Below are 27079 nucleotides of genomic sequence, written 5' to 3'. Positions count from 1 at the left end.
GAGACAGGGTCTCTATATATAGCCTTGCCTGTCCTGGAAGTAACTTTGTAGACCAGTCTGGCCTTGAGCTCTTCTGTAAATAGTTCATGACTAAATGTTTAAATTCAATAAATAGACTCTAATAATTTGAAATCCTATCAATATTTCATGTCTGTAAAGACTCAATCTTGCTTCTCATCTAATATATCCTTGGACTCTGCAATAGAGGTCCTCCACTGCGTGACTGTTTTATTTTCCCTCTTCCATGTGTTCCTAGCTTTTCACTAAGCCTTTAGACAGATACTTCACATCACTCTCCTATCAGCCTTCCCCCTGTATTTGCTGTATACATTCCCTAGCACATGATGCTGATGACACCCAGTGGCAAGCAAAAGAGAACGCAGCCCATAAATGGACAACTCTTGAATACAGATGCAATTGAAGATTTGGCAACACATACTATTGTTTTCAATCTCTGCAAAATGCTATCCCTTCCTTGGACTGGTGCTGTAACTGTCCAAAATGCTCTTAATGAACTGGACCCTGTCACTGACTTCCTTACCATGCCTATGTCGCAAAAAGTATTGTTGGTTTGAAGTGTTCAGTACAACTGCAGTTGGGATTGTCTTGTCATTTCACCCTAGAGCAAGGTGATATTTAGTCATTTCCACCCATATAACCAAACTAAAAACCTCTATGGAAGTGTTCTCTGTTATCTCTAACATCTTCCTGAATAACTGAATTTAGTATGGTATATAAAAATATATTGATATTTTTCTTATCAATTACTACAATGACCATATGCTTTCCCAAGTCTCCAAGATCATACAGGAGGAAGCCATCCATAGTTAGGTAGTTCTAGAATCAAGTAAAATCCCCGCTGATAGATGGGGTCCATCTTCATACTCATTGTATACAGGGTAAAAAATCACAGCAGCCATCTATTTCAGTGCCACAAACTCGGGAACTTCTGAGACAGAAATATGCAAACACAATTAACTCCCAAACAACATCTATGTATTTCTCTTTCAAACGTGATTCTCCCACCAATATACACCAAAAACATATGATGTGTCTTTGACACAAGGACAAACATTTGCTGATGTGGAAGTGACTGAATCAGTATCCCACTCTGTGAGCAAACTCAATAATATATCATCTTTACTCCATGGTCCTTTGTAATTTTATATCAAGTCTCGATTTAATAGCTTATTGTTGGATAACTCCAAAATCCAAACTCTGAAACAATGTATCAACAAGCTGCATGCCATCTTTCCAATTTTCTTTAAATGATTTATGTAGAACTGTACTGGCTGGTTTTGTAAGGCATTTTCCCAAGTAGTGATCAATGGGGGAGGGCCCAACCCATGGTGGGTGGGGTCATATCTGGACTGATGGTCCTGAGTCCTCTAAGAAGGTGGGCTAAGCAAGCCAAGGAAAGCAAATATCTGAGAATCTCTTCTCCTTCAAGAGCAGCTAACTTTTCTTTATAATGATGCCTTCTTAAACTTCACAAATATTTTCAAGGCTGAATGTTCAACTCTTCTATGTTTCAGCTTTGCTTAGACTATCCCCTCTTAGGCAGAAATCTACTTGAGGAAATGCTGTGAGTCTCATCACTGTGGGACTCCAGCTGCCTTGGTAGCATGCTGTCCTTAGCTAAGGACATTGTTTTGTGTGGACAATGGAGCTGGTACTTCAGTTTTAGATGTAAGCTTTTGTGTAAGTTGAACATGTTAGTAATTTTTGTCTCTTGGTTGTTACAGATTATTTTATTGTCTTTATGGCTTTTTTTAGAATATATGAAGAAATTCCATTATAGGTAGCTACCATTTGTCTCCTAAGGAGTTTTATATGTTTATTAAAATTTTTATTTTAAAGCCAAGTGTTGGTGGCACATGCCTTTAATGCCAGCACTCAGGAGCCAGAGGCAGTTGGAGCTCTGTGAGTTCAAAGCCAGCGTGGTCTAATGAGTGAGTTCTAGGACAGCCAAAGCTACATAGAGAAACTCTGTTGAAAAAAAATATTAAGAGAATGTATGTCTCTGTGTGACTATATGCATTTGTGAGTATGGATGACAGCATAGTCCAGAAGAGGGCATCAATCCCCTAGAGCTAGAGTTACGGATAATGTTGAGCAGTCTGAGGTGGGTCCTGGGAACCAGACTTAGGTCTTTTAGAAAGGAAACAAGCATTCTGAACCACTGAACCATTTGTCCTTGCCTTGTGTGTTTATTAAAGAAAAAACAATGGCCTAGCTGAACTAGATTCCATAAAACATTGGAATCCCAAATTAAGATTTCCTCAGTAACCCCATGCTGGCCGAGTGTGTGTGTGTGTGTGTGTGTGTGTGTGTGTGTGTGTGTGTGTGTGTGTGTGTGTGTTACAAAGCTCTGGAGCAAAGGAGGACTTTGCCTCATGGGAAGAGATAGACTTATCACAATTTTAAAAACTTATCCAGTTAAATTAATATATGCACACTTTCTGGCATTTGTTTCATCAAGTGTTTGGGATTCTGACAGTGGTGCAGGAAAAACAGACATTAGGAGTCTTCCACCCTGAAGTTAGACTAAGTTGTAAATAATACATTTTCCTTTACTAACCTTTGTTTCCTAATTTCTTTTGAACTACAAGGAAATTAAGGTGGTAGACTTATGGACCTATAACCAAAATTATGGCTACCACCTACTGAAGGAAAGGAACGAAGTATTTCTTTTGTCTTTCCTTAAGCACAGTACCTCTGGGTGACCAAATTCATAGTGCATGAAGCAAATTTTATCTCCATAGAAATAGTTGTACTCAGAGGTCAAGCATGGTAGCACATTCCTGTAATCCCAGCACACAAGAGGCTGACACAGGACGATAGCATGGCATGTTTGAGGTCAGCTAAGACTGTAGGAAAATCCCGAGTGTGTGTGTGTGTGTGTGTGTGTGTGTGAGAGAGAGAGAGAGAGAGAGAGAGAGAGAGAGAGAGAGAGAGAGAGATTAAGAAAGAGAGAGCAGTGAAAAGATATTATAAAATATCACTGTCCTATAACCACTGATGAGTTCAATCCATCTAGCCAATAAGTAACTGCTACAGAATGAAACAGAAAAGCTTCTTGACATCATATGCTTACTAATAGAGTCATCCCACACTCAGGAAGGAAGGAAGGAAGGAAGAAGGGAGGTAAGGGGGGAAAGAGAGAAGGAAGAAATTGTGTTGGTTTCTCTATAGATTATATGTCTTAATACTTGAGTCCCCAGTTGGTGGAACTGTTTGGGAAGTATTTGGAGGTGTGGTCATGTTGGAGGAGGTGTGTCACTGGGTTTGGGCTTTGAGGTTTCAAAAGCCCATACAATTCCCAATTATCTCTCTCTGTCTAGTACTTGTGGATAAGATGTAAGCCCTAATTTATTGCTCAACACTATGCCTGCCTGCTTGTTGCCACACTTCCTGCCATGATGGTCATGGATCATGAGTCTCAAATTAAATGCTTTCTTTTATAAGTTGCCTTGGTCATGGTATCTTATCACAGCAATAAAAAAGTAATAAGAAAACCATCAACCTTCTAAATCTCCAACAATTTACTGAATAAATATGATAGCCTTATGGTATAAAAATATGTTGTTATTATAAAATCATCTGCATCAAAACTGTACAATCATCAAAATCTAGACTATGAAAACAGAGATAATTGCTTCTTCAACTAGTCAGGTACAAGGGAAAATCGAGACAATGATTGGAGGGAGGAAAATGATCTGCTTACAGATTTAAATTCTTGAAAAGTACAGACACATGACACCTTTCAGTGTCACACTCAATAATGGGCGGTATGGATGACAGTGTTCTATAACACTATAATGGGACTGAAAGATTCTTGTAGGCTACTTATATTATAGTTGATTTAATATTATAACACCATATATTATCAATGTTGGTGATGATGATGGTGTAGCCAAACCCTCCATGCTATCAGTCATGTAGTACAGCACCTACACTTATGGATAGAATGTAATACTTAATGGTGACAATAGGTGATTACATGACTGGTTTGTGTATTTACTATATTATAACTGTTTATTATTCTATTAGTGTGTACTCCTACTTAGCAATGAAAGTTATTTGTGTAATAGTAGGCTGCAATATGCTCACAGAAGTCTAATTCAGCTTGTGCTTACACTGTATCTTGATTACATCAGGAGGCCACACTTAAGATTGTCTTCTACAATGTAAGTTTGTGTAAGTTCTCTATGTTATTTGCTCAAGGATGAAGTCACCTAAGGACACATTTCTAGGATGCACCACTACCATGAAGTGATACATGATTATAACTACACATCAACCAGGAGCAAAGTATAGATTTTATTAGATCTTGATTCCTACAACCACTGAGGAAACATAAGCAGTCACTGAGTAGATGTACAGGGATCATTATTATCTGTAGGCATGAAATGATATAATTTTGTTTCATTGTTAGAAAAAGACATCTCCACTTAGCATCGAACAATGGGAGGGGGGCTGTTGGGAAATAGTTCATTCAATAGAGTGCTTGTCAGAAAAGCACAAGACCCTGAGTTCTAGTCTCCAGGACCATTATAAAATGTCACTGGGAAGGCAGCAACAGGCAGATAGATCCTATTGGCCACTCAGTCTAGTTAATCTGTGAGCTCCAGGGTTCAGTGAGAGCCCCTACCTGGAAAAAATATTTACCATCTTTTATTGCAAGAAACAACCTACAACAAAAAGGAGTCTCCAGTGTCTGGGAAAGGAGTTATTACTACTAAATAATAATACTTTATTGTGTACTAATAATATTAATAATACTTTGTTGTGTTCTGCACTTTCTTTCAGATAGAGGACTAACTTCTTTCACTGAAGGTCACCAGAGAAGAAGAAAAGAATATTTCTTACACAGGCTTTCCCTAGAATACATTAAACTGTGACCAGTTTACTTCTGTGATAGGTATACAAAACTGAGGCCATGTGAAGCCTCTTTTGAAAAACAGCATGGATATAAAATGGAATTAACTAGCATCATTACAACATTACTTGCTAGCTTTACATTCATTTGTGACTATTTGGTACTGGGGAAGTCGTTCAGATTGATTCTGGCAACCTGAGTCTGACACCCAACAAAGAGCATCCACACAGCAGTGAATATGGGAGAAAATTAGCAAATTCTATGCACACACAGCTCTTTGTAACCTTTGCACCCTGTGAGTTTACTTGTTTATCTTGCAGTAAGATCAGTTTTCAGTCATACCTTTTAAGTCCTATTTATTTTTCAAGACTAGTGTGAAGCTTTTTATGACAGGTTGCCTTGAGTGTCAATGTACAGAGACAGGATGACATTTTGACTGTTATGTTTTCACTTATGTACTCAAATAAGCATCTGAACACTATAAAATGGATATTATATTAAAGATGATAGGTTTGGAAAACTACTACTTCTCAGATTTTCAAAGAAAATATGCTGTACTCTTGATGGAGGCAGTTAGTTGGAAATTCCAACTGCCTATCCTTTAGATTTTTCTTAGCAGGCTTCTGTACTTAGTAGCAGCTGATTGGCTGTTACCAAAGTTAAGTGGACTGTTAAGGGAGTCAACTGTAAAAATCAGCTAAGACAGTCAACTGTGAAAACTCAGCTCTTGATAGTTGGATCTTTAATCTATACAGAAGAAACAAGGCTAAAATGTAAACAATAAAACAAAAGACAACAAGGGAGACATACAATTAAAGGTAAATATAGTAATGAATACTAAAATAAGCTTCCTGCAATAATATTAATTGATGTAATCACTTTTCTGTGACAGTCAAATAGCTACAAATGAGACAAATGGGGAGAAGATAGGCTTGTTCTTTAGTTGAATTCACAATGTTTGTTGTCACAGAAGAGAAACACCTCAAACACACTGTCCCAGACAGTTGTGTAAATTCAGTTCTTGATACTGTCTCTGCAGTCTACAGTGTAGACTCTACACAGAAGAAACAGGAGTAAAATATAAAAAGGAAAGGCAACCGGGGAGGAATTAGAGATAATTATAATAATGAATATTAAAATAAGCTCCCTGCTATAATCTTAATTTAGTGTAATCACTTTTCTATGACAATGGAAGAGTTACAGATGAACTGGGTGGGGAGAAGGTAGGATCCATCTTTGATACAATTTGCAGTGTTTGGTGCCAGAGAAGAGGGAAATTCCAAATGTCTGGTTTGTCATAGACAGGTATGTAAAGCCCATAATAATTAAAGGTATGGGTAACTAGAGTCCTAACTGTTGTCAGTTTAACTGTTAATGAAAAAAAAAGTAAAAGACATGCCATTTACTGTTCTGTAGATTCCAAATTTGACTCTGATAAGATGAGACATCTGAATTTAATAAGTTTATTAAGTTGAAATTATGTAACTGAAGAAAGATGTTGTAGAGGTAATAAAATACTTCACTGTAAAGAAGCTGTCAGATATAAGCACAGACAGTGTAGAATAACTGTGATATTACTCTGAATTAATATTAATAGTAATACTCAGTATTACTATTAATACTGAAAAGTATGAACTTAGAGACACAACTAACTGAAAAAAATTTCAATTGTTCAAGATTCACTCAAGCTAAAAATCTCTCTAGATACGAGGTGCCAGTTGAAAAAGGGGAATATCAACTTAGGAAAAATTGTTATATTGAAGGAAAAATGAGATAAAAATATGTGTCACCAGTTTAATAACAGGTGAAATATAATTATTCCTGATACACTTGAATTTTGTTGTTTTGTGGTATCTTCATGTGTTGAATGAATCTGTTGAGTCCAAAGATCAAGTTTCTAAGCTAATCTGTCACTAGGTAGTAATGATCTTGAAACATGCTTTTATTAGTTACTTTTTTATTGCTGTGATAAAATGCTATTGCCAAAGCAACTTACAGAAGAAAGAGTGTATTTGGGCTTCTAGTTCCAGAGGATTAGACACTATGATGGCAGAGCGAGAGTATAGGGCAAGAGCAAGAAGCTGGGGGCTCACATCTTGACCTGCAAGCATAAAAGAGAAAGATTGAACTCTCAAAGCCTGACTTGAGTGACATACTTCCTCCAACATAAACCTCTTAAACAGTGCCATCAATTGAGGACTAAGTGTTCAAATTTCTGAGACTATAAGGGGCAAATCATTCAAACCACCATGGACCCTAAAGTGTATTCTGTCACTAAACTAAAAGAGTGAGTAAATAAGGTTGAATCCTGAAAAAAGGGGGTATGCAGTTAGTAACAGAATCATAGGGAACCTGAGACCACTTCTGCTGTGTCCCTCTTGAATTAACTCTCTCAAACCTGTTTCCTCCCTGAGTGTTTAAAATCTTTCACATTAAGTTCTTCGTTTTTTGGTCAAAGATAAACCATACCCTAATTCTATCAAATTAAAATAACAGGGACTGGAGAGATGGCTCAGTGGTTAAGAGCACTGACTGCTATTCCAGAGGACCCTGGTTCAGTTCCCAGCTTTCACATGGTGGTTCACAGCTGTCTGTGACTCCAGTTCCAGGGGAGCCAACACCAACCACAAAACACCAATGCACTTAAAAAAATAAAAAATTTCAAAAAAAAATAAAATAAAGCCACAATTTTATGCCTACTTAATAAAAAGAATTAGAGAAATATTGGGGATAACAATAATATAGGTCAACCAAACTGGAGAGTTAGAGTACAATGCATTTCTATTAAACTAATGAGCTTATGGATTCTAATGGTGTTATATCATTTAATTTGAATGTTTAGGTAAGTAATACAAGATTTTGATAAGAGCATTGTTTTCTAAATTAAACAATGATCATATCTCAACTTAACACTCAAATTATTCTTATAAAAAACATAACTGAGCAATCACCATGCTGGTATACTTTATCATACTAGTTATTTCCTCTTCCCTGTGACAACTTGTTTCTTAAGGTGACTGAAAACATGGAATATTTTTAAATAAAAAAATGTTTTCATACAAAATATTATGATCACAGTTTCCCCTCCCCCACATCTCCTCCTTAATCTGTCTCATCTCTCTACCCAACTCCATGCCTTTTTTAGCCTCTCTCCCTTTAAAAATCAGACAAGTAAATGAAAGAGAAAAAACACAAGAAATACACATACACAGATACACAAAACCATAAAACCCCAAAATTGGAAACCATAATATATAAGCCAAAGACCAGTAGGACCAAAAAAATGCCTAAACAAAGCAATATGAGACCAAAAGTCCACAAAAATGCCATTGAGTTTGTTTTGTTTTGTGTTGGCCATCTACTACTAAGCATGGGACCTACCCTTAAGTTTAGTTAATATACCCAGTGAGACTCCATTGAAGGAAACTAATTTTTCCTATGCAACCTGATGTCAATGGGTGATAGCTTTTTGGTTAGGGATGGGAGCCCATGTCCACTCCCCTCCTTCATACTGTGATCCTATCTGGCTTAAACCTGTCCAGGTCCTGGGCATGCTGCCATAATTTCTGTGAGTTCATATCCTGTGGATCTGTTCTGTTGTGTCTGGAAGACACTGCTTGGAGTGATCCATCTGCTCTAGCTCTTAAAATCTTCCCACCTCCTCATGTGCAGAGCTCCTTGAGCCCTAAGGGGAGTGTTTTGATGAAGATATCCCATTTAGGACTGAATATTCCAAAATCTCTCACTCTCAGTGCATTGTCTAATTGTGGGTCTCAGTGTTAGTTCCCATCTATTACAAGAGGAAATTTCTCTGATGATGACTGAGTGAAGCACTGATCTATGGCTATATCAGAATGTTGATAGGAGTCACGTTATTGCTATGTTCCTTTAGAAGAACAATATTATTTGGTTTTATGGTAGGTCTATGACCTATCCAGTCTCAGGCTCTTGGCAAGCTGAGCAATGTTAGGGTTCCATCTCGTGGAGCAGGCAGATCACCTTTGTAGATCACAGAGTTTGTAGCTGGGTTCATGATTACCTTTCTCTACTGGTAACTTGATAAGTACCTTTCAGTTCCATGAACTCTAGAGAGTAGGGGGTGAAGTCTCTAGTTAGAAATCAGTTCAACATCTCTGTATTCACTGAGATATGTAAGTGTTGTCTTCAACAATAGGGCCTTGCCATTAGTTTGGGGAGAACAAAAAATACATGAATTTCTCAATTTTTCCAAGGTTGTTGTGATGGTGCATGCCTTTGATCCTGGCACTAGGACGCAGAGGCAGGTGGATTTCTGTGGGTTGAAGAACAGACTGGTATCCATAGTGACTTGCAGGCCAGCACAGTGAGACTCTTTCTCTAAAAATAACCAAATAAAGAAAAAAATAGACCTTCCTGAAAATATAAAAATGGTAAATTCAAAATCCAATGGATATTTGAACATTCTGCCAATAAATATTCCTAAATAAGCAAAGCAAATTTTGAGGGAGAGAACATACTAATTAGTTGAAATATTATCAAGAGCCCTCCAGAGTCTGAGATTTCAGTCTACTTGAAGTTGTCAAGTCAGGCTTATACCTATTTTCTTGGGTCCTGCCAATAGACATGAGATTGCTAGGTTAGAGACAAAAGGCATCATTGCTCCCAGAGAGAAGTAGACAGAGTATCAGCGTGAAGCTCTTTCTAATTCCTTCACTCCCAAAGTCCAACAGCATTTCCTAGGGTTCCATAACAAAGTAGCATACACTGGGTAGATTAAAGAACAGAATGTTTTTTCATATTCTGGAGGTCAGAAGCCTGAGGACAAAGTGTTACCATGTTGATTCCTGCTGAGGTCCCTGAGAGACTCTCCCATGAGTTTATAAATGATTGTCTTGTCCCTGTCTTTGCTTTATCTTCTCTTTGTGTAACTCAGTGCCCAAGTTTACTCAGCTTTTAAGGATACTAGACGTTTTCAGTTAGAGTATTTTTCAACGACCTCATTCTCTAAATGGGATCTCATTCTAGGGGTTAGGACTTCAATATGTAAGTTTTGTTATAAATGACTCAGTCTATAACATATACTTAGACAAGCCATGAGATGCATCACAGAGGAAGAACACTGACATTAGGAGAGTCACCATGGAAACTGGTCTGCTGTTGTAACTTCCTCACATCTTTTGGCTGCAAACATAACCCTGAGAAAAGTCCTGGATCAAGAGCACCAGAGACTTGCATTCTTACTATACTCAGCAAGAACATACAAGGAAGCTTGGGATCATGTAGACTGCCTCTAAATCTAGGTATTCAAAATATTGTCAAAAGAGTTAAAGAAAAAAAGATTGTCAGTTTTATCATCCTTAGAGCTTTTACTGATCTAAGCAGGTTCTTGATCTTATAATTAATCTAATATCATGAATATCACTTCTCCCACTGTTACCTATATTGAAGAAAATCCCAAGCCCCAACCTCTCTGTCTCTCAGGAAGACCATATTTTACATATTTTAAATACACAGTAGGAGATAAACTAGAATGTTTTCATGTTGTGTGTGTATTTCAGGGATTTGTCGGTTGGCCAATTGTTAATTAGGTGCTGGGTATTAAACCCAGGGCTGTGTGCTTGCTAGGCAAGCACTCTACCTCCCTCTTTATCATCTGCTTTTGTCCCACGGTAAAAAATATTATTAACTTGAAGGGGTGTTTTCTTTACCTTTGTGTATTTGTTTTTATGTCTAAAAATGCAAAATAATATTTTCAGAGTAACTGAATAGAAATAACTTATATTTATTCCAACAGATGGAATCACCGCTTATACATGCTATGATTTTACTTTTGAATGTGTTTGAATTTTCATCAGGAATTGTATATAATAAATGTAAGTATCAGACTGTCTCCTTTGCAGGAGTTTTATTCATAATACATGCTATGATTTTACTTTTGAATGTGTTTGAATTTTCATCAGGAATTGTATATAATAAATGTAAGTATCAGACTGTCTCCTTTGCAGGAGTTTTATTCATAACCTTTCCTCATTTACAGTTCAAATATTGTTCATTTAATATTTTTTTCTTGACAGTATTTTCCCATTGTTTTCATGTATTACTTATTTACTCTGGCCTGGGTGTCTACCAATGTCATTGTGAACCCATTTTTACCAAGTTGTGTATGCAAACTTTTTTTTTCTTTTTTTTTTTTTTTTGAGACAGGGTTTCTCTGTGTAGCTTTGCGCCTTTCCTGGAACTCACTCTGTAGCTCAGGCTGGCCTCGAACTCACAGAGATCTGTCTGCCTCTGCCTCCCAAGTACTGGGATTAAGGCGTGTGCCACCATCGCCCGGCTTGCAAACTTTTTTTAATAACACATTGTCACTTCCAAGTCATAGAATGTTCACCATTAACAGCAGATTAATCATGGCAAATATTTTATTATTTGGACAGATATAAAATTTTTCCTTGATGTATGAATTCTCAGCCTATCAAAGTAAAAGGAAATTTTCCTGAAAAAAATATGTGGATAGAATTAGTTCACAAAACTTTAAGAACAGAAAAGTTTTGTTAAGGAAAAAATCTACTTCCACTGTGTACACATTTTTTGAGATCTTTCTGCATCCTAGAATGCATGCTAGAATACAGTGGTGTTTGATAAATGGATAGATAGAGGAATTCAGACTTTCTATTCACAAATGTGTTGCAGAATTTGATGAGATATGAATTGTCCCAGTTTTTAGTTCCAAACATTGTAGTAGGGGATTTCTGACATATCTGTGGATATAAGCCAACATTGGAGAGTCATAGAAGGAGAGGTGTCAGAGAAAAGAGTGATTGTATCTGGCTGTGGAAAAGCAGGTTGTTAAGGCCAGCTTTATATAAAAGCAAACAGTCTGTCTAGGTCTTTAAAGTGGGTAAAATTTGCATATACACATATGAGAAACAGTATGTTTCAAAAGCAGTATCAGGACACATGATAAACAGTAGTTTGGAGGTAGTAAATTGCAGAATATGTGAGGGAAGCAGTGCATAGTTCAATCTGATGTGAAAGAAGGGATACAGTCAAACTATTCTGAAAGACTGGGAGCTGGTGCATTTCATAGAGGGGCTTGCACATGAGGCAAAGAAATACTGATTTCAAACTATAATCATCGGGAGGCTGTTTACACTGATGCTTACATAGACAAATGTAATAATAATACTGAAAAATTATGTTGTACAAACAATATGCAGTATAAAATAAACTTATTCTTAGTTCTTACATAAATCTAATTAAAATTTAAAGTCAATAAAGCACCATACAGGATCCATATACCTTGTTATTTCCCATCTTTACGTGGCTTTTTCTTATATATTATTATATTCTCTTTTTTTATTTATTTTATTTTATTTTATTTTACAATACCATTCAGTTCTACATATTAGCCACAGGTTCCCTTATTCTCCCCCCTCCCACCCCCTCCCCTTACCCCCAGTCTACCCCCAATTCCCACCTCCTCCAGGGCAAATCCTCCCCCAGGACTGAGATCAACCTGGTAGACTCAGTCCAGGCAGTTCCAGTCCCTTCCTCCCCGATTGAGCCAAGTGTCCCTGCATAAGCTCCAGGTTTCAAACAGCCAGCTCATGCAATGAGCACAGGACTTGGTCCCACTGCCTAGTTGCCTCCCAAACTGATCAAGCCAATCAACTGTCTCACCTATTCAGAGGGCCTGATCCAGCTGGGGCCCCTCAGCCTTTGGTTCATAGTTCAGGCCAAACAACTGTCACACCTATTCAGAGGGCCTGATCTAGCTGGGGGCCCCTCAGCCTTTGGTTCATAGTTCATGTGTTTCCATTCATTTGGCTACTTTTTTCAATAATTGAGTAAAACCGAAATTTATTATAAGCCACAGTTGTCCTAGGGACCTCCATGCTATATATATAGCCTTCATGGTTCTATGGGTTGTGGTCTGATTGTTCTTTATTTTATATCTAGAATCCACTTGTGAGTGAGTACATACCATGGCTGTTTTTCTGGGTTTGGGTTACCTCACTCAGGATGGTTTTTTCTAGTTCCATCCATTTGCCTGCAAATTTCATGCTTTCGTTGTTTTTCTCTGCTGAGTAGTACTCCATTGTGTATATGTACCACATTTTTTCCATCCATTCTTCCGTTGATGGGCATCTAGGTTGTTTCCAGGTTCTGGCTATTACAAATAGTGCTGCTATGAACAAAGCTGAGCATGAGAGTAGGATGGCTGGGTCTTGAGGTAGTTCGATTCCTAATTTTCTGAGAAACCGCCATACTGATTTCCACAGTGGTTGTACAAGTTTACATTCCCACCAACAGTGGAGGAGTTCCCTTTGCTCCACATCCTCTCCAACATTGGATGTCATTGGTGTTTTTGATCGTAGCCATTCTGACAGGTGTAAGGTGGTGTCTCAGAGTCGTTTTGATTTGCATTTCCCTGATGATTAAGGATGTTGAGCATTTCTTTAAATGTCTTTCAGCCATTTGTAGTTCTTGTTTTGTGAATTCTCTGTTTAGCTCTTTAGCCCATTTTTTAATTGGACTGTTCAGTATTTTGATGTCTAGTTTCTTGAGTTCTTTATATACTGTGGAGATCAATCCTCTGTCAGATGTGGGGTTGGTGAAGATCTTTTCCCATTTTGTTGGTAGTCTTTTGGTCTTATTGACTGTGTCTTTTGCCCTGCAAAAGCTTCTCAGTTTCAAGAGGTCCCATTTATTAATTGTTGTGCTCAGGGTCTGTGCTGTTGGTGTTTTATTTAGGAAATGGTCTCCGGTGCCAATGCGTTCAAGAGTGCTTCCTACTTTCTTTTCTTTTAAGTTTAGTGAAAGTGGATTTATGTTCAGGTCTTTGATCCACTTGGACTTGAGTTTTGTGCATGGTGACAGACATGGATCTATTTGTAATCTTTTACATATTGACATCCAGTTATGCCAGCACCATTTGTTGAAGATACTTTCTTTTTTCCATTGTATAGTTTTGGCTCCTTTGTCAAAAACCAGGTGTTCATATGTGCATGGATTAATGTCAGGGTCTTCAATTCGATTCCATTGGTCCATATGGTACTGTTTTTATACCGGTACCAAGCTGTTTTTATTACTATAGCTCTATAGTAGAGTTTGAGGTCAGGGATGGTGATGCCTCCAAAGATTGCTTTATCATATAGGATTCTTTTAGCTATCCTTGGTCTTTTGTTTTTCCATATGGAGTTGAGTATTTTTCTTTCCAAGTCTGTGAAGAATTGTGTTGGGATTTTGATGGGGATTGCATTGAATCTGTAGATTGCTTTTGGTAAGATTGCCATTTTTACTATGTTAATCCTACCTATCCATGAGCATGGGAGATCCTCCCATTTTCTGATATCTTCTTCAATTTCTTTCTTTAGATATTTAAAGTTCTTATCAAACAGGTCCTTCACTTGTTTAGTTAGTGTTATCCCAAGGTATTTTATATTATTTGTGGCTATTGTACAGCGTGATGTTTCTCTGACTTCTTTCTCAGCGCTTTTATCATTTGTGTATAGGAGGGCTACTGATTTTTTTGAATTGATCTTGTATCCTGCCACTTTACTGAAGGAGTTTATCAGCTGTAGGTGTTCCCTGGTAGTTTTTGGGGTCATTTATGTATACTATCATATCATCTGCAAATAGTGAAAGTTTGACTTCTTCCTTTCCAATTTGTATCCCTTTGATCTCCTTTTGTTGTCTTATTGCTCTAGCTAGAACTTCTAGTACTATATTGAATAAATATGGGAAGAGTGGACAGCCTTGTCTTGTTCCTGAATTTAGTGGTATTGCTTTGAGTTTCTCTCCATTTAATTTGATGTTTGCTGTCGGCTTGCTATGAATTGCTTTTATTATATTTAGAAATGTTCCTTGTATTCCTGATCTTTCTAAGACATTTATCATGAAGGGGTGTTGGATTTTGTCAAAGGCTTTTTCAGCATCTAATGAGATGATCATGTGGTTTTTTTCTTTCAGTTTGTTTATATGGTGTATTACATTGACTGATTTTCGTATGTTGAACCATCCTTGCATCCCTGGGATGAATCCTACTTGGTCGTGATGGATGATTGTTTTGATGTATTCTTGGATTCGGTTTGCCAATATTTTGTTGAGTATTTTTGCATCAATGTTCATGAGGGAGATTGGTCTGTAGTTCTATTTCTTTGTTGCATCTTTGTGTGGTTTGGGTATCAGGGTAATTGTAGCCTCATAAAAAGAGTTTGGTAGTGTTCCTTCTGTTTCTATTGTGTGGAACACTTTGAAGAGGATTGGTATTAGTTCTTCTTTGAAAGTCTGGTAGAATTCTGCACTGAAACCATCTGGTCCAGGGCTTTTTTTGGTTGGGAGACTTTTGATGACTGTTTCTATTTCTTTAGGGGTTATTGGTCTGTTTAAATGGTTTATCTGGTCTTGATTTGATTTTGGTATGTGGTATTTATCCAGAAAATTGTCCATTTCTTCCTGGTTTTCCATTTTTGTGGAGTACAGGTTTTTGAAGTATGATATGATGATTCTCTAGATTTCCTTGTTATCTGTTGTTATGTCTCCCTTTTCATTTCTGATTTTGTGAATTTGGGTGCTCTCTCTTTGCCTTTTGGTTAATTTGGCTAGGGGTTTGTCTATCTTGTTGATTTTTTCAAAGAACCAACTCTTTGTTTCATTGATTTTTTGTATTGTTCTCTTCTTTTCTATTTTGTTGATTTCAGCCCTCAATTTGATTATTTCTTGGCGTCTATTTCTCCTGGATGAGTTTGTTTCTTTTTGTTCTAGAGATTTCAGTTATGCTGTTAATTCATTGGTATGGGATTGCTCCATCTTCTTTATGTGTGCATTTAGAGCTATGAATTTTCCTCTTAGCACTGCTTTCATAGTGTCCCATAAGTGTGGGTATGTTGTACTTTCATTTTCATTGAGTTCTAGGAAATCTTTAATTTCTGTCTTTATTTCTTCCTTGACCCATTGATGTTTCAGGTGGGCATTATTCAGTTTCCATGAGTTTGTGGGTTTTCTATAATTTTTGCTGTTGTTGAGATCTAACTTTAAGGCATGGTGATCTGATAAGATACAGGAGGTTATTCCAATTTTTTTGTATCTGTTGAGATTTGTTTTGTGGCCAAGCATGTGGTCAATTTTTGAGAAGGTTCCATGGGGTGCTGAGAAGAAGGTATATTCTTTTGTGTTAGGATGGAATGTTCTGTAGATATCTATTAGGTCCATTTGAGTCATAACATCTGTTAGGTCCTTTATTTCTTTGTTAAGTTTCAGTCTGGTAGATCTGTCTTTTGGTGAGAGTGGTGTGTTAAAATCTCCCACTATTAATGTGTGGGGTTTGATGTGCGTTTTAAACTTTAGTAGTGTTTCTTTTATGAATGTGGGTGCTTTTGTATTTGGAGCATAAATGTTTAGAATCGAGAATTCATCTTGGTGGATTTTTCCTGTGATAAATATGTAGTGGCCATCCTGATCTCTTTTGATTGATTTTAGTTTGAAGTCTATTTTATTAGATATTAGGATAGCTACACCAGCTTGTTTCTTAGGTCCATTTGCTTGGAAAGTCTTTTCCCAGCCCTTTACTCGGAGGTAGTGTCTGTCTTTGAAGTTAAGGTGTGTTTCTTGTATGCAGCAGATGGAAGGGTCCTGTTTTCTTATCCATTCTGTTAGCCAGTGTCTTTTTATAGGTGAGTTGAGACCATTGATATTGATGGATATTAATGACCAGTGATTGTTAATTCCTGTTATTTTTTGTGGTTGTGTTGTGTTGTCCTTCTGTGGTGTATGTTGGTGTGGGATTATCTATTGCTTGATTTTTCATGGATGTGTTTAGCTTCTTTGGGTTGGATTTTCCCTTCTAGTGCTTTCTGTAGGGCTGGGTTTGTGGACAGGTATTGATTAAATCTGGTTTTATCCTGGAATATTTTGTTTACTCCGCCTATGGTGATTGAGAGTTTTGCTGGGTATAATAGTCTGGGTTGGCATCTGTGGTCTCTTAGTGTCTGCATGAGATTTGTCCATGATCTTCTAGCTTTCATAGTCTCTATTGAGTAGTCTGGTGTTATTCTGATGGGTTTGCCTTTATATGTTACTTGGTCTTTTTCCTTTGTGGCTCTTAATATTTTTTCTTTGTTCTGTGTGTTTAATGTTTTGATTATTATGTGGCGAGGGGACTTTTTTTTTGGATCCAGCCTATTTGGTGTTCTGTAAGCTTCTTGTATCTTCATAGGTATTTCTTTCTTTAGGTTAGGAAAGTTTTCTTCTATGATTTTGTTGAATATATTCTCTGTGCCTTTGAGTTGGTATTCTTCTCCTTCTTCTATCCCTATTATTCTTAGGTTTGGTCTTTTCATGGTGTCCCAAATTTCCTGGACGTTTTGTGTTACAACTTTTTTGTCTTTAGTGTTTTCTTTGACTGACGAATCTATTTTATCTATTGTGTCTTCAGTGTCAGAGATTCTCTGTTCCATCTCTTGCATTCGGTTGGTTATGCTTGTTTCTGTAGTTCCTGTTCGTTTAGTCAGGATTTCTATTTCCAGCATTCCCTCAGCATGTGTTTTCTTTATTGTCTCAAGTTCATTTTTTAGATCTTGGAATGTTTCTTTCATCTGTTTAATTGCATTTTCTTGGCTTTCTTTGATTTCTTCCCATTTTTTTGTTCATTTTTTTCTTCCATTTCTTTAAGGGAGTTTTTTATTTCCTCTTTAATGGAGTTTTTCATTTCCTCTTTAAGGGAAGTTTTTATTTCCTCTTTGAGGGAATGTTTTATTTCTTCTTTAAGGGCCTCTAACATCTTCTTAAAGTCATTTTTAGGTTTGATTTCTTCTGTTTCATCTGTCTTGGTATGTTCAGGTCTTGCAGGTGTAGAATCACTACATTCTGATGTTGCCATATAGGTCTTTATGTTGTTGCCTGTATTTTTGCACTGGCATCTACTCATCTCTTCTTCTGTGCGGTTCAGGTTGTGTCTGTGTCTGAGAGTGCCTCTCTTGTTCTAATTTTTAGTCTTGTTTAGAAGGAGTTCTTGGTTAAATGGTGCTATTGGGCTATTTCTTCAGGGGTAGCTGATCTCAGTCAGTGAAGTATATACTTATGATTCTGGTGATCTGGTTTGGTGGCTGGGCAGCACCTTCTTCTGTGTTCCCAGGTCACGTTTTGTTCATTCGTCAACTCCTCAGCTGATCTTGTTTCTTCAGACTTCAAACTGTAGGCATCTGAATCCTCTCCCAGATGGGTTTCAGCTGAGCAGGGTAGTCTCACCAACACCTCCAAGTTGTTGGGTTTCGCAGGATCAGCAGCTGGGCCCTGGGTTGTCCTCAGACGGAGTGTTCAGATTTGTTCTGGTTCTGTCCCATGGAGATAGCTTCTTCCCCGGGTGTTGGGGTTAGAGGCGTCCCTGTTCCAAGCTGTGTCTGCTTGTCTCTGTCGCCGGGCCTGTATGTCCCTGTCAGCTGTCACCGGGTCTGTCTGACTCTGCGGGCTGCCACTGGGCCTGTATGTCTCTGCCAGCTGCCGCCACGGGCCTACCTACCTCTGCTTGTCACTGCTGTCGGGCCTGTCTACCTCTGCAGGCCACCACCGAGCCTGTATGTCTCTGCCAGCTGCCGCCGGGCCTGTATGTCCCTGTCGGCCACCGCCGCCGGGCCTGTCTACCCCTGCGGGCCGCTGCCACAGGCCTACCTGCGTCTGCTTGTCTCTGCCGCTGGGCCTGTCTACCTCTGTGGGCCGCTCCTGGGCCTGTATGTCTCTGCCGGCTGTCACCAGGCCTCTATATTCTCTTTTTAAAGACTTTATTATTTTAAACTGTTTTTTCTACAACTGTCTATACCCATTTTCATTTCTCTCTTCAGCATCTAAGCACATTTTTAATCATATCATACCTTTTTAGGGATTTTCTGTGTCTGTACCTGGCTTTACTAAGCATCTGCAGTGTTCTCTGATCACATGAGATGAATCTTAAATAGCTATGTCGGCCATTTGGCATGGCTCACCTTAGTGTATGGTGCTGGTGCATGGCACTGGAGGCCAACTCCAGCCTGCAGGCAGTCTCTGTACACTGAGCCTATCCAAGAGACCTTGGTCACCAGGATGCCCTGCCAAGAAGGTACATTTGACTCAAAGTATTGGGGACTTCTTTGTTTTTTGTTTTTTGATTTTTGTTTTGGGTTTTTTTTTTTTTTTTTGCTTTCTTTTGCTTTTGTTTTTTGTTGTTTTAGCTTTCTCAGGCCTTATATGGATATACTTGGTCAGATTTTGGACATCATATGTAGACAGATTTTTCACAAAAAATAACACAAGACTTACTATTGATTATGAAAGCTTACCCTTAGCTTAGATTTGTTCCTAACTAGTTTTTATAACTTACATTAAGCCATATCTTTTAATCTACATTCTTTTACATGACTTGGTTACCTTTACTCTGTACTGCCCATCCGGCTTCATCTCATCTGACTGGAGACTCTACCTTTCTTCTTCCCAGAGCTCTCTGTCCAGAAGTCCCTGCTATACCTGCTGCCTAGCTCTTAGCCATTTAGCTTTTTATGAAGCCAATCACTGTGACACATCTTCATACAGTGTAAAGGAATATTACATAACAAGGCTCCTAAAATCATTCTTTCTCACAATGCCATGTTTTGTCCTGTCAGACTAATGAACCCTGTTCTTTTGCTAAGTAGGAGTCCAAGCCTGTGTTTCAAACTATAGGGTTACATGTTACATTTTCCACTGTACCCATTACAACCTCTTTTCTCCAAGATAAGATGAAGGGATCCTCCTTCCAACCTCTTCCTGCCAGTGGCTCTCTATGAGAGAAAAAAAACTCCATCTCTAGCCTGGTGTGATGGTGTAAATCTGCAACTCCAGCACTCAGTAGGTGAAGATAGGAAGATGGCACTTATTTTGAGTACATCCTGGGCAACATAGCAAGTTCAAGACAATCCAGGACAAAATTATGAAATCCTGTCTCAAAAGCACCAAAACTTTCTCTGCTCCAGTTTTTAATCATCTTATGCTTATAACAAGAGTGAGGAACTCTGAGAGTTTGGTAAAGTCCATAGTTTTTGTCACCTTCTGCACACTTGACATCATGGTCTAGCATACCCTGCACTATATTTTAATGCTTTAGCCAACCCCTCCTTTTATGACTCCTAATAGCATATCTTTAAGAAGAAAAAAATGTGCACAGTTTGGGTATTCTCTAAATACAGTGAGTTCAAAATTACAATTCTGTTCTGTAGAGGATGGGAAGGTAATTTAGACAGAATCTCATGTAGCCTAGGATGGCTTCTGACTGTTGACCCTCCTGCCTCTGTTTCTTGAGTCCTAGAATTGCATATGTGCAACTCCACACCCAGCTTTAAATTTATAATTCTTTTCTTTTTCAAGACAGGGATTTTCTGTGTAGCCTTGCCTATCCTGGAACTCACTTTGTAGACCAGGCTGGCCTCAAACTCATAATGACTCACGTGCTTCTGCTTCTTAAGTGCTTGGATTAAAGGCACACACCACCACTGCCCAGGTTATAATTCTTATTCTTTAACAGGTGACTTATTACCCAGCATTATTGGCACACACCTTTAACCCAAGGGAAGGGAAGGGACAGGAAGAGAAAGGGATGGGAAGGGAAGGGAAAGGGAAGGGAAGGGGAGGGGAGGAGAAGGGAGGGGAAGGGAGAGAAGAGAAAGGAAAGAGAAATGAAGGGAAAGGGAAGGGAAAGGGAAGGAGGGGAAGAAGAAACTGTGTTTTATCAGTTTGAAAAATATGGTACTTTTCATGTAAGTCCTTCTATTTTGACCTGTTTGTTGTTGTTGTTCAGGTGAGAAGAAGAACCACTTTGTTTGTTCCAGTGAAGAGGTCCCCACAGACAATCAAATCAAGTTGTTTCTGTCCATGGACAGTTTGGTAAAGTCCACTAACTGTATGTATTATAGCCCTTTGGGCCCTTTTACGGCCTGATACAAATGCAATGGCACTATAGTCTCTCAAGTGCTTTCTACTGTCCAGACAGGAAGGTGAAATTCTATGGAATTGTGTCTGTAGCTGGATAGGGAAGTATATTTCATTTAGCCATTGAGCATCCTGGGTAGCCATGCTCTGTGAGTGTTGTTAATAAATGATGCCTACCTCCCTTTTCTAGACCAGCTGCAACCATCTTCAACTGATATGAAACCAATTAGTTCTTTTGAAGTTTGACAGAAGTAGCATGTCAGAGAAACATACCTCACATGACCTTAAGAAATTGTTCTTGTATAACAAGGACCATGTTGTGGTTGTCATTTTGTGTAAGCAATAGTATGGCCTTTCCATTCAAGAGATGGGGCATTTTTAAGCAATCAAACAACATAAAATAAAACAGAATATTAAAATAGTCATGGGCTATGGCCATGTGTAATGGCTCAGTGAGAGAGTGCTTACCTACTGTGCTCAAAGCCTTGAGTTCAACACACACACACACACACACACACACACACACTTGAAAATCCATGTAGCAATTGCTAACAAAACAGATGTTAATAAAAAAAAAAGCCACAGATTATCTAAAAATCAATGACAAATACAATTGAATAACTTTCCAGGAAGACACATAATTTATCCCTAAGTCTCCTTTAACTTTGTCCCTAATTCTATTCGATATACAAACTATATACTTAATTTAGGTTTGAAGTAACAGCACATGAGAATCCTGTGCCCTTTTTGTTTGTGATTTTGTACTATAGGAAAGGAAAGGTAGACTTACAAAGCTAGGACCAGATTGCTTAACACTTTGGTTTTAGTTTTTTATTTAAAAAATCATTTGTAGAATTATTTATTTTATTTTATTTGTATAGAAGCTTTGCCTGCATCTCCTCATGTGTACTACATAGGTGCACATATATACATGCATGCCTGATCCAGAAGAGTTCATTGAATCTGTTGGAGTTACAGAGTTGTCAGCCACAATGTGGGTTCTAGGTCCTGTGGAAGAGCAACAAGGCTCTTAACCACTGAGCCATCTCTAGTTTCCATTTTTAGTTTTACAATTAGTATTCGAGCCCATTTTTACATAGTTATAGTGAAGTACATGTCACCTTGGCATTGTTTTAAATCATTACTTAAATCTTTAAAGTGTGTGTATAATCAAAGTGCTCTGTGTTCATTATGAAACTTAATTTCATGCATGCCTTTTCTGAGGGAAATCTTTTCCTCTGATGACTCTATTAAAAATAGGACTTTTCCAGACCAGATCAGTAAGATATCTAATAAGTAAAGGCAGTTGCCACCAAGCCTGATGTCCTGGGTTTGATTAATAGATCCCACATGGTAGACAGAACTGACGGCCACAAATTGTCCTCTGACCTCCACATGCATGCTGTGGCAGAGGTGCTCATACATGCATACGTACGTACACACACACACACACACACACACACACACACACACACACACACACATACACACACGTAATTAAAATTTTAAATCAGATGTACTTCCCCAACACCTGTGTTCCCACTCCCCCTTCACTGTTTTATTCTATGATTGATGCTGTATGTATTCTCTTGGTCTGTCTTTCCCTTTGTCTATCTATAACTTCCCCCACTACTCCATCTAACCAGTTTGTCTGCCTGACAACCCCCACTAGACTGTAAGTCCTTGAGTGGCAGGGATTATGTCAGTTTATTCTCCTCCGTATCCCTAACACCTTCTACTCTGCCCAACATATGGTAGATATTTTTAATGTTGTTGTCAAGGCCTCCCCCTTTATTTTCATTATTTAGGCAGGACAGGGTCTTCCACTTAGCTCAGAAAATCCTGGAATTGGGTATTCTTCTACCTCGGTCTTCTGAGTAGTAGAATTATAGGTGTACCTCTGAGCCATTTCCCCATTTCTAAAGGAGAGAACTTAAAATTTAGGAAGGTTCCAAAGTATTCTTTTCAATTAAGATTCACTTATTTCATTTTCTCTGCATGCATGTTTTCACTGCATGTATGTATGTGTATCATGTACATGCCTGGTGCTTAGAGAGGTCAGAAGAGGGTTTTGGTTCCCATTACTGTATTGGCAAACTGTTGTGGACTTCCATGTGTGTGCTGTGAACGGAACCCAAATTTTCTGCATGAGGAGCAAGTGCTTCTAACTGCCACACCATCTTGCCAATCCCAGATAAAGTATTCTCAATTAGTAGAAGAGACAAGAGATAAATCTCAGTGTCTGCCTTAGGTTTTCAGTAAAATTCAGCATTCATGATGTGACATTGCCACATTCCTTTTTAAAATTTTTTATTAATGCATTTTTTATTTATTCTTTGGGAATTTCACATCATGCACCCCAAATCCACTTATTTGTCAGTTCCTCGGTATTAACTAAAAAAGAAACAATAAGATAAAAATAGTAAATAAAGCCGGGCATGGTGGCGCACGCCTTTAATCCCAGCACTCGGGAGGCAGAGGCAGGCGGATCTCTGTGAGTTCGAGGCCAGCCTGGGCTACCAAGTGAGCTCCAGGAAAAGCGCAAAGCTACACAGAGAAACCCTGTCTCGAAAAAACCAAAAAAAAAATAGTAAATAAATAAAATAAAAATATAAAAATAAAATAAAAATGGAAATAAGAATATTTTTGGTTTTTCGAGACAGGGTTTCTCTGTGTAGCTTTGCGCCTTTCCTTGGTCTCGCTCTGTGGAGCAGGCTGGCCTCAAACTCACAAAGATCCACCTGCCTCTGCCTCCCAAGTGCTGGGATTAAAGGCATATGCCACCACCACCCGCCTTTTTTTTTTTTTTTTTTTTTTTTTTGGTTTTTCAAGACAGGGTTTCTCTGTGTAGTTTTGCACCTTTCCTGGAACTCACTTGGTAGTTCAGGCTGGCCTCGAACTCACAGATCTGCCTGACTCTGCCTCCCGAGTGCTGGGATTAAAGACATGTGCCACCACTGCCCAAGGAATATTAATTTTAAAAAGAACAAAAGCAAACAAACTCCACTTCATTCCTCCATCTTTCCCACCTCTCCATCAACTCTTCATTTGTCTTGGTGGTCTTGGTACCTGCCCTTTTATCCAAAGAGCTTTACTTGCAAATGTTAATTGTGTAATGTGTTGTTGGTCAGGTTCAAGGCCTCTGGCTTCTGATACTCCATCAACACTGGACTCTCACTGAAACTCCTCTCAGATATCCTGCAATTATGATTCCATAGGACTAGTCCATTCCCGTGCTCCAGGGGGATTATACATGGGGTAGATGTTGGAGAGTGTCCACTCAAAGCCATGGATGTGTGTCTGGGTGGTAGTTGGGTTATTCTGGCTAGGCTGCTGGAACCACCCTCTGCAGCTTAGGAGTAGAGCTAGCTCTCCTACACCTGAGGTGAGGGCTGGGAGCAACTTTCCCAAGTGTGTGTGTGTCAGGGGAATTGGGGAGCAGGCTTTCCTATTAGGGGTGGGGCCAGCTTTCCACCGCCAAGGTAATAAGGTCCCTTATCCCAGGCCTGGTGAGGGGTGGGGTTAGCTCAGCATGGGTCCTTGTACTTCAACACAGGTTTCAACACATGGTTCTTATAAGTAAATTTGTTGTAACTCTGTGGGTTTGGTCAAAATGTGAGTTTTGCAACTCTGAGGAAAGGTGTCCTGACTACCTGAGAGTCTGGCAACACCTTGAGCTGCTTAGGACACTTCTTGTGGCTGGAGCTATAAGGAGGCAGCCCAACCCTGGAGGTTGAGGTATCCTGGACACCTCTGCTCTGGAGGTGTCCTGGACACATGGAGCTGCTTAGGACAGCTCTTATGGCTGGAGCTACAAAGAAGCAGCCCAACCTAGGAAGGGAAATTTTCTCACTGCTCGAGAGAGTCACACCTGGAACTGCTTCAGCAGGGATGGATATCCTGACTGTTTGGGAAAGTCAGTCCTGGAGCTGCCAGGATCTATACAGGGAAGGGTATCCTGACTGTTTGGGAGTCAGGCTATACCTAATGTGATGGGGGATTGTCTCCCCCGCAGGATATAGCAATCCTGCTTCTCTCATGGAAAGCCACTACAGCTGAGTTTTGCTCAGCCCCCACCTAAGGGGGCTTCCTAGCAGAGCTCTGCTTCTCCCACCTAAGAAATTGCAAAAATGTAGCAATCTCCTCCAGCTCCAGAGAAAAGTGTTACTTTTTCAGCTCTCTCTTACTCTGTCCACTGAGGGACATCTCAACAAGGATTTTCTGTTCAGCTCCCTTTTGCTCAGTCCACTATGGGACATCTCAGCAAGGTTCTTCTCTATGCCAGTGACTGAACACTCTTTTGAGAAAGAGATTTATTTGGGAAAGAGGAGTCCAGGAGAGTAGCTGCCTCTACCAGGGTGGAGAGAACAGCTCACAACTGACCAGGCAGGGCAGTTTATATAGGATGTCTTGAAGGTGGAGTCACCAGTGATTGGTTAGTTTTTTACAGCCCAGGGATTGGCCAGTTTTATGGCCTAGGGACAGAGATGGCCCTGATTCCAGGGCCAAACTATGTTTCTTTCACTGGCCTTTCTTGGCTTTTTGACACTACCTCTAAGGCCAGGGCACATTTCTTTCACTGACTCTGATTCTAGGGGCCAAGATTGTTTACATGGTACTAGTTTCAAAGTCAGGGCATGTTTCCTTGATTCATTTCTCTGGCTCAGGTCCCCAAACCAGGCTATGTTTCTTTCCCCAGTCCTGGGCCCCAGGGTCAGGATTCTACTGTCTTGCTCTGTGATTTGTTGGTTTCACAAGTCCCTTAGCCAGGAGCAGATATGGCTCTGATTTGAGCCAAACTGTTTCTTTTACTGGCCTTGTCTGGGCAGTCTTTCCCTAGTTCTGAGCTCTAGGGTCAGAGTGGGTTTCTTTTGCCAGCCTTTTCCCTATACTTCTCATGGACCCCTGTGGTAACACAAGCAAGAGAGATCAACACAGACCCCAGCTGCATGAGAACCATGGACCTAGATATGCCATCAACCCTTGCTTAGGCCTGGATGTTACCATGGCCCTGGGTAGCAGTGCAGGCCTCTCACATTGACTTGGTCCCAGACTCCACCATGGCCCCATGTGTCACCTCAGACCACAGGCAGTGGCATAGCCTTCAGTGACCTCAACACGGACCCCAGCTGCTGTAGGATTACAGACCCAGACATGGCCCCTCCCATATCTTGGGCCCATACATCAACACAGTCCCCAGTGGCAGCAAAGGCCAGCCTAATCTGTATTGCCCTGGTGGCAGCATGACCCACAGGCACCCACATAGCCTCAGGTGTTGGCCCAGACCCCAGGCATCTGTACTGCCTTTGGTGGTAACCAGAGCCATGAACATTAATGCAGACCGTGGCTGCAATAGAGCCATGGGCCCAGACATGGCCCCCAGCAGCAGCTCAGGCCCAAATGACAACATGGCCACTGGTGGCAGCACAGGCCACTCATGTCCAGATGGCCTCAGCAGCAACACAGCCCTTGAACCCCAACATGGCCATAGGTGGCAGCCCAGAAGCTGGGCATCCTTGTGGCCTTTGGTGACAATGTGGGTCATGGACATCAACACAGATCCCAGGTGCAGTAGGACCACAGACCTAGATATGGTCCTAGACAGAAACTCAGGCCTGGATGCCATCATAGCCCCAGGTGGCTTCACAGGCCACTCAGATCTGCATCAATCTGGTGGCAAGGTGGCCCTCAGATAAAAAAAAATGGCCCCAGGTGGGGGCCCAGACCCTGGCATCCATATGACCTTCAAAGGTAACAGGTGCCTTGGATATTAACACAGACCTTTGCTGTGGTGGGTCTATAGACTCCAAAATGGCCATCACCTGCATCCATGGCTCCAGATGGCAGCCCAAGCCATGCAGATTGGGATGGCTTCTGCTATGGCATGGCCCTCAGACACCAATATGGCCATATGTGGTGGTGTCCCAGACCTTGGGCATCCTCAAGGCCTTTGGTAGTAACAGGAGTTATGGATATCAACATAAACTGGCTGCTGCAGGGCCATGAACCTGGACATAGCCTTTGGCAGCAGTCCAGGACCCAACACTACCATGGCCCCTGGTGACAAGCAGGACTCCTACAGTATCCTGTTTCTCATCGCCTTCACCTCTTCACATCCGTGTCTCTCCAACAGACAGGAACCATTCAGCCTCTCTCTCTCCCCCATATTCCACCATGTGTTTGCTCACCATAATTGTGCTCAACTGCCTGGCACAGTAAGGCACTGTGTGAGCCTGTAGTTATCTCTCCCTGCCTAGGGCAAATCACCTTAGGCAGGTGTGTGTG

General features: G+C 39.9%; 1 protein-coding gene and 1 pseudogene across 8 annotated transcripts in view; one reads left to right on the top strand and one right to left on the bottom strand.

Moving 5' to 3' along the window:
• Positions 1–289: 289 nt before the first annotated feature.
• On the bottom strand, positions 290–1184 carry LOC102912822 (protein disulfide-isomerase TMX3 pseudogene; annotated as a pseudogene).
• A 4315-nt stretch (positions 1185–5499) lies between these two features.
• LOC102913133 (cation channel sperm-associated auxiliary subunit beta-like) overlaps positions 5500–27079 on the top strand; it is a 185650-nt gene continuing 164070 nt past the window's right edge. The window contains exons 1-4 of one of the 8 annotated variants that reach the window (XM_076551270.1): positions 5535–5700; positions 10656–10734; positions 20234–20366; positions 20664–20749. In XM_076551270.1, the coding sequence (XP_076407385.1) occupies positions 20738–20749 (12 nt within the window). In that variant the 5' untranslated portion in view covers positions 5535–5700; positions 10656–10734; positions 20234–20366; positions 20664–20737. Of the gene's footprint in view, positions 5701–10655; positions 10735–10810; positions 10840–20233; positions 20391–20663; positions 20766–27079 lie in introns of those variants that run through there. The other 7 variants (XM_076551274.1, XM_076551271.1, XM_076551275.1 and 4 more) reach the window with 7 other exon arrangements.

The sequence above is a fragment of the Peromyscus maniculatus genome, chromosome 14 (assembly GCF_049852395.1).
Source record: "Peromyscus maniculatus bairdii isolate BWxNUB_F1_BW_parent chromosome 14, HU_Pman_BW_mat_3.1, whole genome shotgun sequence".
NCBI classification, from domain to species: domain Eukaryota; kingdom Metazoa; phylum Chordata; class Mammalia; order Rodentia; family Cricetidae; genus Peromyscus; species Peromyscus maniculatus.
This window is presented reverse-complemented; position numbering and strand designations above follow the sequence as displayed.